The sequence below is a fragment of the Mytilus edulis genome, chromosome 1 (assembly GCF_963676685.1).
Source record: "Mytilus edulis chromosome 1, xbMytEdul2.2, whole genome shotgun sequence".
Lineage (NCBI taxonomy): Eukaryota > Metazoa > Mollusca > Bivalvia > Mytilida > Mytilidae > Mytilus > Mytilus edulis.
Genome location: NC_092344.1, coordinates 18572035 through 18588179, shown reverse-complemented (window position 1 = coordinate 18588179; position 16145 = coordinate 18572035). Strand labels below are relative to the sequence as shown.

The window sequence follows — 16145 nt, the reverse complement described above, 5'->3', positions numbered from 1 at the left end:
CTCAATACTCTCTTTTGATTGTAAGAAGCTTCGATCTGTCCAAGTTTGGTAAAAATCCAGGATAGCTTATGAATTTTATATATGTTTTTAAAACTTTAACTGCAGACTGTATGTAATGTTAACTGGAAGAAAAACTAAGTCCATTTATAAGTAAATATGAAATATTACAAAATTTACTTCTGGATACTATCTTATGATCAGAAACAAGCTTCTGTCCAAGTTTGGTACAAATCCAGGATTGTTTAAGAAAGTTATCAAAATTTAAAAAAAACTTTATCAACAGAGTGAATGTAATGTTTCCTGTCAGAAAAAAACTAAGGCCATTTATAAGTAAAATAAGGAAAACAGGATTTTAATTTTACAAAATTTACTTCTGGATACTATCTTATGATCATAAACAAGCTTCTGTTCAAGTTGGTAGAAATCCAGGATAGTTTAAGAAAGTTATCAAAATTTCAAAAACTTTAACCATGGAGTGAATATTTGTGGATGCTGCCTATGACGAGGACAGAATGTAGGATCACTATATATATATAAAGATGGCTCGACAAAAATAAGGTTACCATCCAGAAACAAATTCTGGGATTTCAAATCAAAGACAACTAAACTTCCATTTGGAGTACCTGTATAATGAAGCATTACCATAGAAACTAAAGACAGTCAGCAGCAAAAACAAGAATGAGTCCCAAGTACACGGATGCCCCACTTGCACTATCATTTTCTATGTTCAATGGACCTTGGAAGTGGGGTAAAAACTCTACTCTGGCATTAAAATTACAAAGATCATATCATAAGGAACATGTGTACTAAGTTTCAAGTTGATTGGACTTCAACTTCATCAAAAACTACCTTGACCAAAAACTTTAACCTGAAGCAGGACGAACGAACGAACTAAAGGACAAACGAACAAACAGACGAAGGAACGGATGAACTGACGCACAGACCAGAAGTCATAATGGCCCATAAAAACCCATAACAATGTGTCTTATTGTTGGTCTTAAAATTACCTAGTGAGTTAGCTTTTTATAAAGCTCAACCTGTTAGCCTAGTGTTAAGTAGGGTTTATTACCAAATTAAACTATGTATATGTATTCAATATAATTTATTTCAACTATCATCAACTTCAAATATTTTAGATAAAAAAGATTTATACATATCAATCTAAAGAAATTTCAGCAATAAAGAAACAATGAGAATTAAAAAAAATGTTTTTCTTCAGTCCCTTTATCAGCAATTACTTTATTTAGAGACATTTTTCCACAAGGACATAATGAATGGTCTACATCAGACTAGTTTCCTCCATCTAAAGAATATAATGATTCCAGAGCAATATCTAAATCTGTCAATTTCTAAGCAATCTTTTCTGCTTTGTAAGCTATCTATAAGATTAACCTAGTACCTAAAAGATATAGATATATTAGAATGACTGAATACTTTAACTCTCAAGAAACTAAAGTTATGTAAAGAAGGTCCATGCTTAAAGCGGATTCCAATATTTATTCCTAACACCCGTTCTATCCCCCTCATGATTTGATATCATAGGTGATCCCTAGACAGCTACTTTTGCATAGGTACTATTTCTGTACTAAAAATTTGTAGTACTGGAAATCTTCTTTTAATATTCAGTACTACATGTATTTTGTTACTCTAAAATTATTGTAATAGAATGAAATTCAAAATAGTGTAGCTGTGGCCATTGATTGACACATTAAAATCATCCATTGACTGTGACAATTTAGGTGAACGTTTGTATGTACTTTTTAAAGACACTTAAACTATGGGGTCACCAAAGGTTCTCAACACCTAAATAAAGTAATTCGAAAAATTAATCAGAAATAACACGATATTTTGATTTATATCAATTATATAAATCAAAACACAAAGGTTATTCCTGATTAATTTTTCGAATTATTTTATAATTAAAGGCGTTAAGAAACCTTTGGTGACCCCACAGTTTAAATGTCTATTGTAGGTACGTCGTGAACAGTGGTCGTTACAGACAAACGTTCACGTAAATTGTCCCAGTCAATGGATGATTTTAATGTGTCAATCAATGGCCACAGCTACACTGTTTTGAATTTCATTCTATTAAGGTACCTGTATTTTACAGTACTTTATTCGTACTTGAAATTTAAGTACTACAGATTGTTGGTTACTACTGATACATTTTCAGCATTTTGAAAGTTTTTCTATTTCAAATCTCTTAAAGTTATGATTTTCAAACATGGAATATTGTATTATTTCTGTACCCAAATATTTAGTGCATATCAAGTGCTGTAAAATACAAGTATCTATATTTTTAAAGTAAACATTAAAAGTAAATTTCCAGTACTGCATTTTTTTAGTACAGAAATAGTACCTATGCAAAAGTAGCTGTGTATCCCCTAATCAACTTCTTGGGAAGGAAAAAATGAATAATATATGAGTCATCAATGTCTAACCTTTTTGGCTTTTATCCTTAGAAAAGAGGGGGATATGGGATATCTTTTTTTTTTCTACAAATTTCAAACTCCTTCATTAAGCATTTAATAGTGAACCCTATTCTCTCTGATGCTGTTAAATCAATCTCTTAAATATGAAGTAAGCAATATATAACAGACCAACAGATATGTTTTGACTGCTTCAAACCATGTACATATGTATAAAGATATTTTCCTGGCTCCATACATCCTTAGTCTGACACATAATAATTTTATAAAATTATACAGGGCCTTATGCCAATGTCTTATTATTCTAGATCTCTTTTGGATCACAGCCATCTGATATTCTGATTAAATTTATTCCAATACAAAGTCTTGAAGGTATTTAGTATTAGCCTTTGTACCTAATAGATCCTTGCGTAGCTATGGTTAATTTCTCAAACACAATCTTAGACTTATTCCTTAGTTCCATCTCTGTTGCTGTTTTTGGTCAGAGAAAATAAAACAAAGAATTTCTTGACATATTTTATTATAAAATTCCAATGACAATTCATTGTAAAGGATGACAATAGGTTATGTTTGTTCCACAAACTATTTTGAAAAAAAAAAATGAATTACTAACTTTGTAATGCTACAACCTTTATATGACTTAATGTTTGACACAATAATATATTAACCAAAGTCCATTACCAGTAATGAACATCTAACATTACCATCACTAACAATAAACGTTTTCATAAACAGGTGAATAAATATGCTTAGACTTGGTTTGCTGAAATCTAACATAACAAAGGGAGATAATAACTTCTTTAAGAAAGATAAAAGGGAGATAACCTCCTTTATTATGTCAGAGTGGAAAAGTAAAAATTTCACCATTCAGGCACTGCAGAATTTCCAATGTACAGATTTGGTTGTTACACTAAAATAATTCTCCATTTAAAAAAACATGTTCTTTTATAATTGAATTGAGTATCTCAACTATAGATCCTTAGGGGTGTTAATAAAAGTAAAATTTTCTGTTAACAAAATGAATATTTCAGGAAAAATCTTCGAATTGTTTGCAATTTTACAAATACTAGTTTTATTATAGTAAAAACATACTTTCATAGGTTATAAAGAAGGATCAAACATGAAACTTCATTTTTATTATTTAATTTATTTCTGCACCGTGTCAATATAGACAAAGGAAATCAATATAATTATCATTCTTCTTGGCTTCAATTTGGATCAAAGTCATCTTAATGTTATATTATCTGAATTTGACATATAAAACAACCTGTACATCCAGTTATTTTCAGACTGTGTATTCCAACACAAAATACAAAATTCATTAAAAATGTAAACTTTACGCTTAAAATCAACTTTTAAGCACCAAAAACAATGGTGATAATTTGAACTAAATCAACTTAAAATAAAACCTTAACTATGACATCAATTTTCAGCTGTGATATATAAGTTGTGGTCTTTATCCTTTGGACTTTGAAGAGCATAAAATAATAAAACAAAAACTAATAAAGTCTTAACAAAAACCTTTTAAGTATTTGCAAACCTTCAGGAACTTAAATCACATATTGCTAATTAATAAACATATATAAAGGCATTTATTTACAATGAAAACATTGTTTTTGAAGTGAACTCCTTTTAAAAAAAAAAGAGAAATTTCCTTCACCATTTTTGCCATTGATAAAACAACCATAATGTTTAACACTGGAAGTATACATATTTCTGTAGGAAGACCTGGGGTAAATATATATTTTGATCTCATCAATTTTATTTCATTTATGTAATTGAAGTAGAAGGTAAACCTATTTAGGATACTCCTTACTATTTATTTATAATACAGTCTGTATCTTTCAAACACAAATACTATCAAGTTATTTAACATATCTACATAGGTGTTAGAGGGCACCCAAACCTAAATTATCCTTAAATAGAATAGTCATCAGTCTATACAAAGGAAAAATGGTAAAATAATTGTTATATCTTATTCCAGAGGCTATTTAACATAATATATTTCATAACTCTAAAGATTATTTCATAAAATTTGTTCCAAAAACATAAATGTATGGGCTTATTTTCAAATCTGAATACAATAAACTTGTAAAATCACTCTCTCTGATTTATTTCATAGGAAATTAAGACAATATAAGCAGTCAAACACAAATACTAAATCCATTAAATATCAACTTCAGAAATCGAATATTTAATGGATTTTGAAGAAACAGATTTATTTTGTGTTAAATGACCACTGTCCACTGGCAAAAAACTCTTTGTTTCCAAATTATTTTGCCAAGAATGATAAGAGTAACAAGATACTGTACTGTGAAAATCACTTTTACCCAATATCATTTCATAATTATATTAAACAGTAAAACATTTTTTGAATTTAAAATCTGATATAATGGTATTATTGTATTGAAAATGAAATTAATCAATCTCATACTATTTTTTTTTATTATCATGAATAACTGATAAAGAACTGTAAGATTCCTATTTGTAGGATGCAAAATTGAATTATTATTCTAATATCGGTTTTAGGAGATGATCAATTTTAACCAAAGATACAAATAATTTGACCATTTGCATTGATTTAAGGTATATTTCATAACAGCATGGTTTAAATTTAACTTATTATATTCTATAAAAGGAAAAATCTGATCTTATAACAGTCAGTCATCTGTAAACCATTTTTTTTTTAGAAAACATTAAAAATTCAACCTTACTTTCAACTTATCTCAATATCTATAATGCTGTTATATAAATAATGAATTTATGACTTATATACATATATACAACAACATTTTATGTTGACTAATTACAATGTGTGAGTGGTAAAGTTCTAACAAAATAAACAGATAAACTAATAGTATGTATAAATTGTCTAAAATAAAGTGTCCAAGAACAACACACGGATGAATATTATGTATAACGTGTGTAAGAACGACACACCGATGAATAGCATGGAATATACATAGGATGACATATTATATCGAGGTAGTTAAAACAAAAACACGTAATTGTATTGTTTGTACAAAGCTCTTACATATATATTATATATGTATTTTAATAAACATACCACACATACATTTCTATTGAGAAATATTTTAACATAAACATTGCCGTTAAAATTGTGTTCATCAAATGTATGTAACACTCCAAAAAATGTGTCATTATCTTGAAATATGTCCAATCCTGTCAAAATATATCCATGATTTTCTTCTGTATAAAAAAGTTTTAAATGAATCAAAATTTCAATCAAATTTATAAATACATGTGTCATTTTTTTTTAATTGTTTTTTTTTTAGTAAAACAAAAATTCAGTGTTCAAAGATATTGAAATAAAACTGTAGATTTTTTTTCAGAAACAATTAAAACTAAAACAAGACTATAACTTACAGTGTTACATATATATCATGGCACAGTTTAAAAATGCATTATTTGAATGTTTTTATACATTTTCAGACAAATTTAAAAAGCTGCAAAAATATCAGCATATGAAAGTTAAAGTCACAACTGATGCAATAGTTTGAAGAAAAGGAACAAATATTTAAAAAAAAAAAACTTAATATTTTCTCCTGTTTGGCATTTTAAAATAATTTGACAGCTTGGTAAAAAAGGCCACATAAAAACAATGCTATATCAGGATAACAACACTAACTCACAAAATCCTGCATAAAGTAGGGATACATTAAAATTGTTCTGATATTTCACAGTAAAACATTGAAAAAGATCTATAAAAACATCCACTTATAAAAAATAATGGCACATCAAAGTACATCTGCTGTAAAAATGGTTTTGCTAAAATAATGTAGAAACTGCTTAAAACAAAAATCTTTAGAATATATTTCTTTTTATAATTTAGCTCTTCATACATTTCATCATTGATTAAAATTTGATAACTAGGAGTTACAATTATTTCTGAATCTGAATATTTGATTAATATGTTTAAAGCTCAGCTAAAATTTAATTCATTAAAACATATAGTAGGTTGGCATAAATTTCATCTGCAAAATAATCTGTCTTATAAAATACTTTTAAAATATCAAAAATAGCAAGTACCTGCACATCATCTATAGAAACCTACTCTGTTGCACTATAGGTTTTTACCATACTAACCTTCATAACATATGAAGTGAAAAGGCTTACAATAGGCAATAAATATATGCACATACTGCATAATACAATAAGAAATTTGAACAGTTGCATATTTAAAGAGCTTGCCATAAAATATGTATATACAAAGTCTTCAGCAGTATATTAACAAAGCAGGTTTATAGCACTATATATATATCTGTACACGTATAATAAATATTAAATCTTAGCCATCTTCCTGAGATCCAACTTCTTTATTCATCATGGAGTGATTTGGTCATTTAAACACTTCAATTATCTGTCCATCATACCTGAGAAGAGTTGTCTACCTTCACTTGTTGTTTACCTTCACTTATATCAGAGAAGAGTTGTCTACCTTCACTATTAATGCTTTTCAAATGGTCATGTATTACACACTAAATTTTCTTCAGAATTTTATCCCTGACCATCACTCCAGTCTGATGAGAAGTACTCCATGTAAAATAATTGCCCTTTAAGTCACATGTTAATGTGTGTCCACCATGTGAACTTGAACATTAGCTATTACACTGTGAACATCTGGTAAGATTGTTTGTTGAGGTATGATAGTTTGTTCAGGTATTGGTTGGTAAAAGTTTGTAAGTTTTGTTTGTGGCGGAGTTGGACTTCGACTCCTCCTATTGGATGACGGAGGAGGAGGTAATGCATGAGATTTGCTTATTGCATACGACACTGGTTTGTATCTGTCTTTACTTATAAAAGGTTCAGAACACGGCAAACTAGCATGTTCACTGTCCTCGTGTGGTGTCATGGTACTATAACCATGATCACTGTCACCACCACCTGGAGGTCGACGATATGATGTACTCATACGATACGGCGATACAGCTGCTGGATTTTCAAATGTTGCCAACAGAAAATTTGTGTGACCTACAAAAGAATTTAAGTTTTAACTGACAAAATAGAATTATAAGTAAACTTGCAAGCAATTTAATGCATTAAAAATTGCAAGCTTTTGTCATCAAATATCCCGATGAAATTTCAAACTTATAACTAATTCTTGTTTGTTATTTGCCCTAAACAAAATCTTCGCGGAAAACAGTCTGTAAATATTTGCTTTGATAAGATAAAATATGAAATATTATTTTGACTTTAAATATAAGCAATATCAGAAATACATTTAGTGAATAAAAACTTTATATTTTGATAAGAACATGCACATCAGCTTCCTGAAGAATAATTTCAATTATATCAACTCATTGTATTCCTCTATTTGGTGATACTTCCATCATTGATTGATCCCCACCTTTTATCATTCTTTGAGTGTTGGCAACTTAAAGGTGATGGTATTAGTATTAGATAAGTACCAATTTTATTTATCTATTTAAAATGCAAAACCTGGTTGTCATTTGTTGATGTGACTCATAAGTGTTTCTAGTTTTTTATATAGATTAGATTACTGGTTTTGCCCGTTTGAATGGTTTAATACTAGTCATTTTTGAAGCTCTTAATAGCTTGCTGTTTAATGTGAGCCAAGGCTCCTTGTTGAAGGCTGTACCTTGACCTATAATCATTTACTTTTACAAATTGTGACTTGGATGGAGAGTTGTCTCATTGGCACTCATACCACATTTTCTTAAATCATAATCACTGTTGTTCAACAATTGAAATGTTACCTGTCCCAGGTTCATCAATAGGATCAATATCATCTGTATCGTAAAAATTAGAGGTACGATTGGTATTCTCTTGTAAAGTAGTAATATATTGATGATTAGTGCGATGAATATGATGACGATAACAATAAACGCCCATCGCTAGAACCAGGAAACATCCCATGATTCCACCTGCCACTGGACCTACTGGGGTTGTCTTTGTATTCGTCTGTTCAGTATTCTGAGCCATTGCTACAAAATAAATTAAAATTTAATTTAAACTTTCAAACAATTTTCTTACAATTCCTAAAAACTGGAAGCATATTGTTTTTAATTCAATATTTCATGCTGTTAATTTAATATTTTATTTGATAAAAACTGTATTTGTATTGGTACAAGCATATGGTGTAGAGATTCTGTAGAAATACAAAATCTGAGTAATTTGTACCAAATTAAATATTTACATGTAATTTGCATCATCGTATTAAATGTTTGTTTCATTTGATGAATAAGAAAAAGACACAAACTTCAATAAAAGTATCAATCAATATAGCTCCTATTTTTTTAACATGTCTTTCATAAATCTTCCAAATTTTTTGTTATTCTTTTATATTGAATGTTTGTTTTATTTGATGGATAAGGAATAGATTGAGATCTACAATAAAAGTGTTAATAAGTATTTCTTTCATTTCTTTAATATGTCTTTTGTAAATCTCCCATTTTTTTAATTGTATTTTATTGATAAGTGTAATTTCAAACTGTTACTTACCTCTGACTTCATCACCATATGGAGTTGGTGCTTCCTCTATCCCACCAAAACATACTCTCTGGTCTGCACAATAAGGTGTAGATATAGGATTCATGTCTTTATGAACCTGGCACCACTGACATCCCATCACACTGATACAACCCCTGTAAAATATAGTAATAAAATTAATATAACATAGCTCTGATTTGCAATGTAGAAATTTGAGAAAGGGGTTGCATCTCATTTACCTGGAATGACTTGAACTATTGAACCATAATAATCATATACCCCTTAAGTTAAAAACAGCAATTAAGTATAATATCTATCTCAAAATGGCTAACTTGGAGATGTTTTATTAAGGGAGCAGGACAAACCTCTCCCCCACTCATATTTTCCATAAAAAGTGCCCTGTAGACTTACAATTTAGATGTTCTCCCTGCACAGATATGTTTTCCACATGTAGTTTTATCTTCTGTTAGTTTGGGATCCAGTCTCAGTATTGATTCCTTCTCTGGTACCCTTTCACAACTTGGATTACTGAAAAAGTAAAATAATTATTTTCATTCTATGTAAAACCAGGATTATGATATTCATATTTACTGCAATGCTTATATCACTAGAAGTCTTAAAATAGTTCCTGAAATGTTCAAATTTAGTATTCTACTGTATTTGTATCCTACTTGTTTTAGCAAAGTATTCCATTCAAGTTGATGCAAGGGTCAACTTAAACTTGCAGTGAGGTGAGATCGGTTTTGCCCACATGTCGAGTGCCTTACTGTGACTTTGAAATGAAGAGCAACAATAAAAATGTTATTCCTTTGCTATTTGTGTGCTTTTTACTGTGCATTCACTGATTTTGTATCATGGAAGGATACCCCCATATCCTTTGTTTTTATCGATAACAGCAGCAGAGAAATTTGTATATGTTGCAGTAACCAAAGTAAAGAGAATACAACAGACTACAAGGCATAACTGAAGACTTGTCATCATTATAATGTATACAATAATTGTTTCAAACTACAGACCTATCTCTGTTACTAATTGTTTTAGCAAAATATTGGAGAAAATTATTTTTAAGTATTTACATAACTATATACATGATCATGCAATATTAACTGACCAACAGTCAGGGTTCCGAAACAAGGACTCTACTATAAATCAGTTACTTTTATTATATGATGAGATTGTAAAAAATCTTGACAAAGGGAAAGATGTCAGATTTATTTTTTGCGATGTGTCAAAGGCATTTGATCGTGTATGGCACATGGGACTTCTATATAAGTTAAGAAAATATGGAATAAAGGGTAATTTGCTTAACTGGTTCAAAAGTTATCTTTCTGATAGACAACAAAGGGTTGGAGTAAATGGTTTTTTTTTCTAACTGGAATACTGTCAAGGCAGGAGTCCCTCAAGGGTCCATCTTGGGCCTTTTTCTGTTTTTATTGTTTGTGAATGACATAGTAGATGTGGTTACAAACAAAATAAAACTGTTTGCAGATGATACTTGTCTATATTGTGTTGTACATGATGAGAGATCAGCAGCTGAATCCCTGGGGCAAGATCTAGAATCATTAGATCAATGAGCAGGAGAATGGGGTGTAACCTTCAATGCAGACAAAACCAAATCTATGTACTTTACGAGAAAAAGTAATATTGATGTCTATCATTATGCATGAATGATGCACCTCTAGAAAATGTCTCAGAACATAAACATCTTGGTACATGTATAACCTTATCATCTAATGCCAAATGGTCTAGTCACATACAGGATATTTATTCAAAAGCTTGTAAACGTCTTAATATTATGAGATATTTAAAACATAAGATTGATAGACAGTCTCTGGAAAGACTTTATATTGCATTTATACGGCCTATTCTAGAATATGGGAACATAATTTGGGATAACTGCACACAAGAAGAATCAGATCTAATTGAGTCTGTACAACAAGCTGCTGCCAGAATTGTAACTGGGCTTCGAAAGGGAACTCCTAGATGGAAATTATATAAGGAATTAGGTTGGGATTCCCTCCAGAATAGACGTCAGAAAAACAAATTATTGTTTCTTCATAAAACTATTTCTGGAGATATTCCTAGTTATATTGATGCTGATATCTTGTCGTATACAAACACTAATGACCAGTATGGACTGAGGAAAAAAAGGGAATTTAAAACTCCTCAGTGTCGAACCACAGCCTATAAGAACAGTTTTATTCCACATACTCTTGAAAAGTGGAATTCACTTGATGGAGAAGTTAAAAATATTTTAAGCTTTACAGGATTTAAAAGAAAACTGAATGAGGACATAAGTCCTTGTCCTGTTTTCTTTTCCACTGGTTCACGTAAAGTTAATATAATCCACTGCCAATTAAGAAATGAGGCTAGTGATCTAAAACAACATCTTTTCTGTGATCATTTGTCAGACAGCTCTATATGTGCCTGTGGAGATCCAGTAGAAGATAATTTTCATTTCTTTTATGTTTGTCCATCTTACATTTATCAGAGATATGAGCTCTTTAGAAAAATAAGTAACTTTAATAATGTCAATCTTGATGTCCTACTACAGGGTTGCTCAGACTTTAATATTGATGAAAACACAGAGATATTTACATATGTACAACAATATATTCATGAAACTGGAAGATTTTTATAATATTTCATGTGATACTATACTGTTTAGAAATCAGCTTATAACCACAGTGTACCACTCTTTAGTCTTAATTAAAGACAAACCTAACTTTTAACACAAAAAAACAACCAATTGTGTTTAGCATCTTTTTGCAAATAAATTTATATATATTTTATTTTATTTTTTGTATTAGTAATTATATTTTCAAAAACCAAGAAATTAATAGTCATGTAATAAGATGGTACACTAAATTACTTATGTATTGCAAAAAAGGGCCAATCAATTCTTGTTATTCTTATAAATAGAACAACTTTGTTGCAGTGAGTTTGTGAATTCGAGTAAAAAATCACTTAATGATCTACTTGATTCCTTACCAACACTTATTAATGTGGTATAAAATTCGACACCACCTTCAGTAGGTCTTGCTTTGACTTTGTTAACATAGTTATTTATATACATATACACAATAAAATACTTCAAGAAGTGGGGGAATTGCCTCCCCTGACTCACTGCAACAACGTATGATCTATTAACTTATCAGAAAATTATATACTATCATGCATGTTATTCAATCCATCTTGTATGGGAAAGGATTTGTATAGGCACTGCCTTTTGTCCAATCCCTTTGTTTAAATGTACATTTGATATTTGAACAATAAAATATTTTGAATTGAATTGAATTATAATGTATACATTTTGTACCTAATGGCAATGGCTATTTTTTGAGAATTTACAAATATTTTACTGTAAGATTTTACTTTAAATCCAATGGTGCTTATTTCACTGTTATACTGCTAACTATCAAGGTTATATCAGTTTCTCACATAACAAGACAGAAATTGGACCTAATGGTACTTTTTTTCTGAACTAATGTTTTATCTTAGCCAGATTGAATTTAATCAAAATAAATCTGTTTAATAGTTTTCTTCAACATAAAAATATTTCAGTATGAAAAAAAAAGTATTTTTGAATATTAAATGTTTAAGATGTTAATTCAAATATTTTGCTTTATTCAGATTTTTTTCTTAACTATTTATTTTGTTTTGTTTGGAATAACATAAACAATGAACACTTATCAGTGTTTCATTTATTGTTCATAAGTAATATACAACTAATTAAAAAGATAAATTATAATTAAAACCTTTAATTACAAATCAAGAACTTATTAATTAATTATGGTAATAAGCTTGTGTTACCTTCTCAAATCCCAAGCTATACCAACCAATGAAATCATTTCTTATTTTTCATAATCCCAAGCTGTTAAATTCCATTAAACATTGTTTTCATTGCACTAGCCAATCAGATTAGGTGTTTTTACAACATTTTATGATAAAAACCCCATGACCACCAGGTGATCCATCAAACAATCTCAAACAGTAACCTCCAGTACATCAAGATGTCTCACTACCAGTCAATTAAGTCTTCTGTCCAGAGATACCTGTCTTCAATACCACAAGGACTACAAGTTACTCACCATACGAGGACAACAGATACTGGTCACTTCCTTATCTTGCATTTAAAGAATGATCCAGTTCCAGTCGACAGTAACCCAGTCCAAGTAAAGCAAGAGCCAATGGAGTATGCAACCAATATTAAACAAGAACCAACTATTAATGCAACCGTCAAGATAGAACCCATGGACCAAGACATAAAACCAACCTTACAAGACATCAAACAGGAAAAAGTTAAGCCATCACTCATCAGATGGGAGACAACTCCAGAGAAACCAAGCACAACCCAAACAGAACTGGCAAAACCCAGTGTATACTCAAGACTTGGAGAAAAACAACAGTATGACAACATTTATTCATCAAATAACAACAGAAATCGTAGAAGGCACAACAAGAAGAGATCAACTGACTCCCACAACTCAGTCCAAAGGGAAGATCTCCGTACATATCTGAACCAGAAGAAACAAACCAAGCCTAAAGATCTCAGAGCTTTGATACCAAGAAGACTTCCTCTTATCATGGAGTCGGAACAAGATTGTTTCCACCTGTTGACATCTGGATCCTATTATAGATAGACTTTTAATTCATATTATCATGTACTAGTTTGTTTAAGTGCTATATCTGACTTTTAGCTATGTTTGTATTGTATTTATATGATTTATTTGAAATTGACATGAGTGCTAAATATTGTTTACAAATAAATATATTTATAACACTATCACAGTTTTCATTTTATTTCCACCAATATAAAAAGATACAATTCCATAAGTCATTTTTATGAAAGAAATTGATACATGAAGAAGCAAACCAGCATCAAAATCATAAAATAGCAGAATACATTTTATTTTACACTTACAAGTTTTCTTCCTCCAGTAGTCCTCCTGTACAGAAATCTACATCTAACTGACATTCACAAGGACACTCACATACTGTCTGTTCCATTTGTTTACAATTCAAACATAATCTGTCAGACTGAAAAATAAAAATATCAATTAAGTCTAAGGGCAGTTCCATAAAAACATACATGGGACCCAGGAATTTGCAACAATGGATGGATGCAAAATATTGTGTTGAACAGGTTAAAAATTAATCAGGACTATGTTTTCAAAGTGCCTTCCCTGGGTATCATGTATGTTTTGGAATGAGACAAATTTACAAATTCCTACACATTTCAGACCATAACCCCAAAATCAATTCAAACCTTCTATCTGTGGTATTAAACATTGATGGTACACAAGTAGATTTCCTGAAAGGAAAAAAAATGTTTGTTTTGGGCCCCTTAATTCAAAACGTTAAGGACCATCATCCCCAAAATCAATCCCAACCTTCCTTTTCAGGTATTAAACCTATAAAATTTCATAGAGATCCATTCACTTAAACTAAAGTTATTATCCGGACACTAAATATTTCTTCGGATGACAACGCAGACAAAGACATCATACCATTATATGAACACTTTTTTTTTGCGGTCGTATAAAAAAGCGTTCATATAATGGTATGATGTCGTTGTCTGTGTTTTTTTTTGCGATGGTATATAAAAAAAAAATAATAAAAAACTTTAATCTATATTTGTAGGATTATATATTCCTTACTTACCATACTACAAGGACAAAAGGCAGTTGCTGTATCACATGTGTGATTTACTATTCCTAGGAAAGCATTTGTTCCTCGAATATGTACAATCTGAAATAGATTTAATAAACATTTATTGAAGTCATTATCAAATTTCTTGCTTTTACCAGATTACTAAAAATGTAAGGTTATCTATTTGGTCCTCTCTGTAAGAACTTCAATTTGCATTTACAAGATGGAAATTCCAGCTGTTTATACACCAATGGTATCTACCTTTAGGTATTCCACACTCTAAACTACATGGAAAACTATCACTCCTTTGGATCTATCATTCCATTACATAACAAGAATGTGTCCTCAGTACATGAATGCCCCACTCGCACTATCATTTTCCATGTTCAGTGGACCGTGAAATTGGGGTAAAAACTCTAATTTGGCATTAAAATTAGAAAGATCATATGATAGGGAACATGTGTACTAAGTTTGAAGTTGATTGGACTTCAACTTCATCAAAAACTACCTTGACCCAAAACTTTAACCTGGAGCGGGACGAACGGACGGACGGACGAACAGACCAGAAAACATAATGCCCCTCCACTATCGTAGGTGGGGCATAAAAAGATTGTTATCTTTCTGTTTTTATACTGTTTGTGTTTGTTTCATTTATTTCCTGATACTTTTCCTATGATAGTTCTAGCTATGAATTATGAGAATGTTTTTATACTGATAAATATATTACAGAGACTAACCTGGTATCTTGAACATTTTTCTCCATGGACCAAGTTTGTAAGAACTCCATCTAAACTGGTGTTAAACTTAAAAGTAAGAACACATACTATTATAAATCCCTGCATAAATTCCATATTAGACTTGTTAAATTTTGCTTGCCAACAATCAAAATATATTAAATGTCTGTTCTGTCTTTTTTATGTTGTTGGCTTATAAGACATATACAATCCCCTGTTTAGTTGACGTCAAAACAACAATACCATGCCCATCTTGCATTATCAAGAACATTGAAATTTGAGTAAAAACCTCAATTTTGTTTAAATTTAATTATTTATAGTGGATTGGGAAACAAGTTATTACAACTTATATTAATCTTTTCCACTTTGGCACAAATTTAAAAAAAAATACATCATAATTAACATGTTCATTAAGTTTCAAATTGGTGTGACTCAAACTTCCTGGAAAATTACCTTAAACAAAAAATTTAACCTGATTTGAGTCAAACAGACAAAAAGAATAATAGACAAAAAAACACACCAACAAACATAATGCCCCTGCAATATTGCAGACAGGGCATAAACATTGTCTATCATTGTCCTTAAAACAACATACTTTACTAGTGAAACATTTTAATTCAACCTAGCTTGACACATATAATCAGATAAGGCTAATCAATATAGTTAACTTACATTATAATATCTCTGAATGGTTCTATCATTGAATCGATTACATCTTTTCTTGTGTACAAAATATCTGTGGTTCAAGATGTCATTAGCCACTAGTGGTTCCTGCAATTTAAGAAATCAAATGATATTCCATCTTTTAAAATAATTTGAAACAAGTAATTACACCAAAAGTCAATTCAAAATTTATAAC

General features: G+C 30.2%; 1 protein-coding gene across 2 annotated transcripts in view; it reads right to left on the bottom strand.

The window, feature by feature from the left end:
- Positions 1 to 2932: 2932 nt before the first annotated feature.
- LOC139526440 (VWFA and cache domain-containing protein 1-like) overlaps positions 2933 to 16145 on the bottom strand; it is a 47213-nt gene continuing 34000 nt past the window's right edge. For both annotated transcript variants that reach the window (XM_071321589.1, XM_071321596.1), the window contains 8 exons: positions 15959 to 16057; positions 15290 to 15355; positions 14565 to 14651; positions 13825 to 13940; positions 9312 to 9428; positions 8913 to 9055; positions 8168 to 8395; positions 2933 to 7421 (listed from right to left, as the gene is read on the bottom strand). In XM_071321589.1, coding sequence (XP_071177690.1) covers positions 7018 to 7421; positions 8168 to 8395; positions 8913 to 9055; positions 9312 to 9428; positions 13825 to 13940; positions 14565 to 14651; positions 15290 to 15355; positions 15959 to 16057 — 1260 coding nt within the window. In that variant the 3' untranslated portion in view covers positions 2933 to 7017. The remainder of the gene's footprint in view (positions 7422 to 8167; positions 8396 to 8912; positions 9056 to 9311; positions 9429 to 13824; positions 13941 to 14564; positions 14652 to 15289; positions 15356 to 15958; positions 16058 to 16145) is intronic.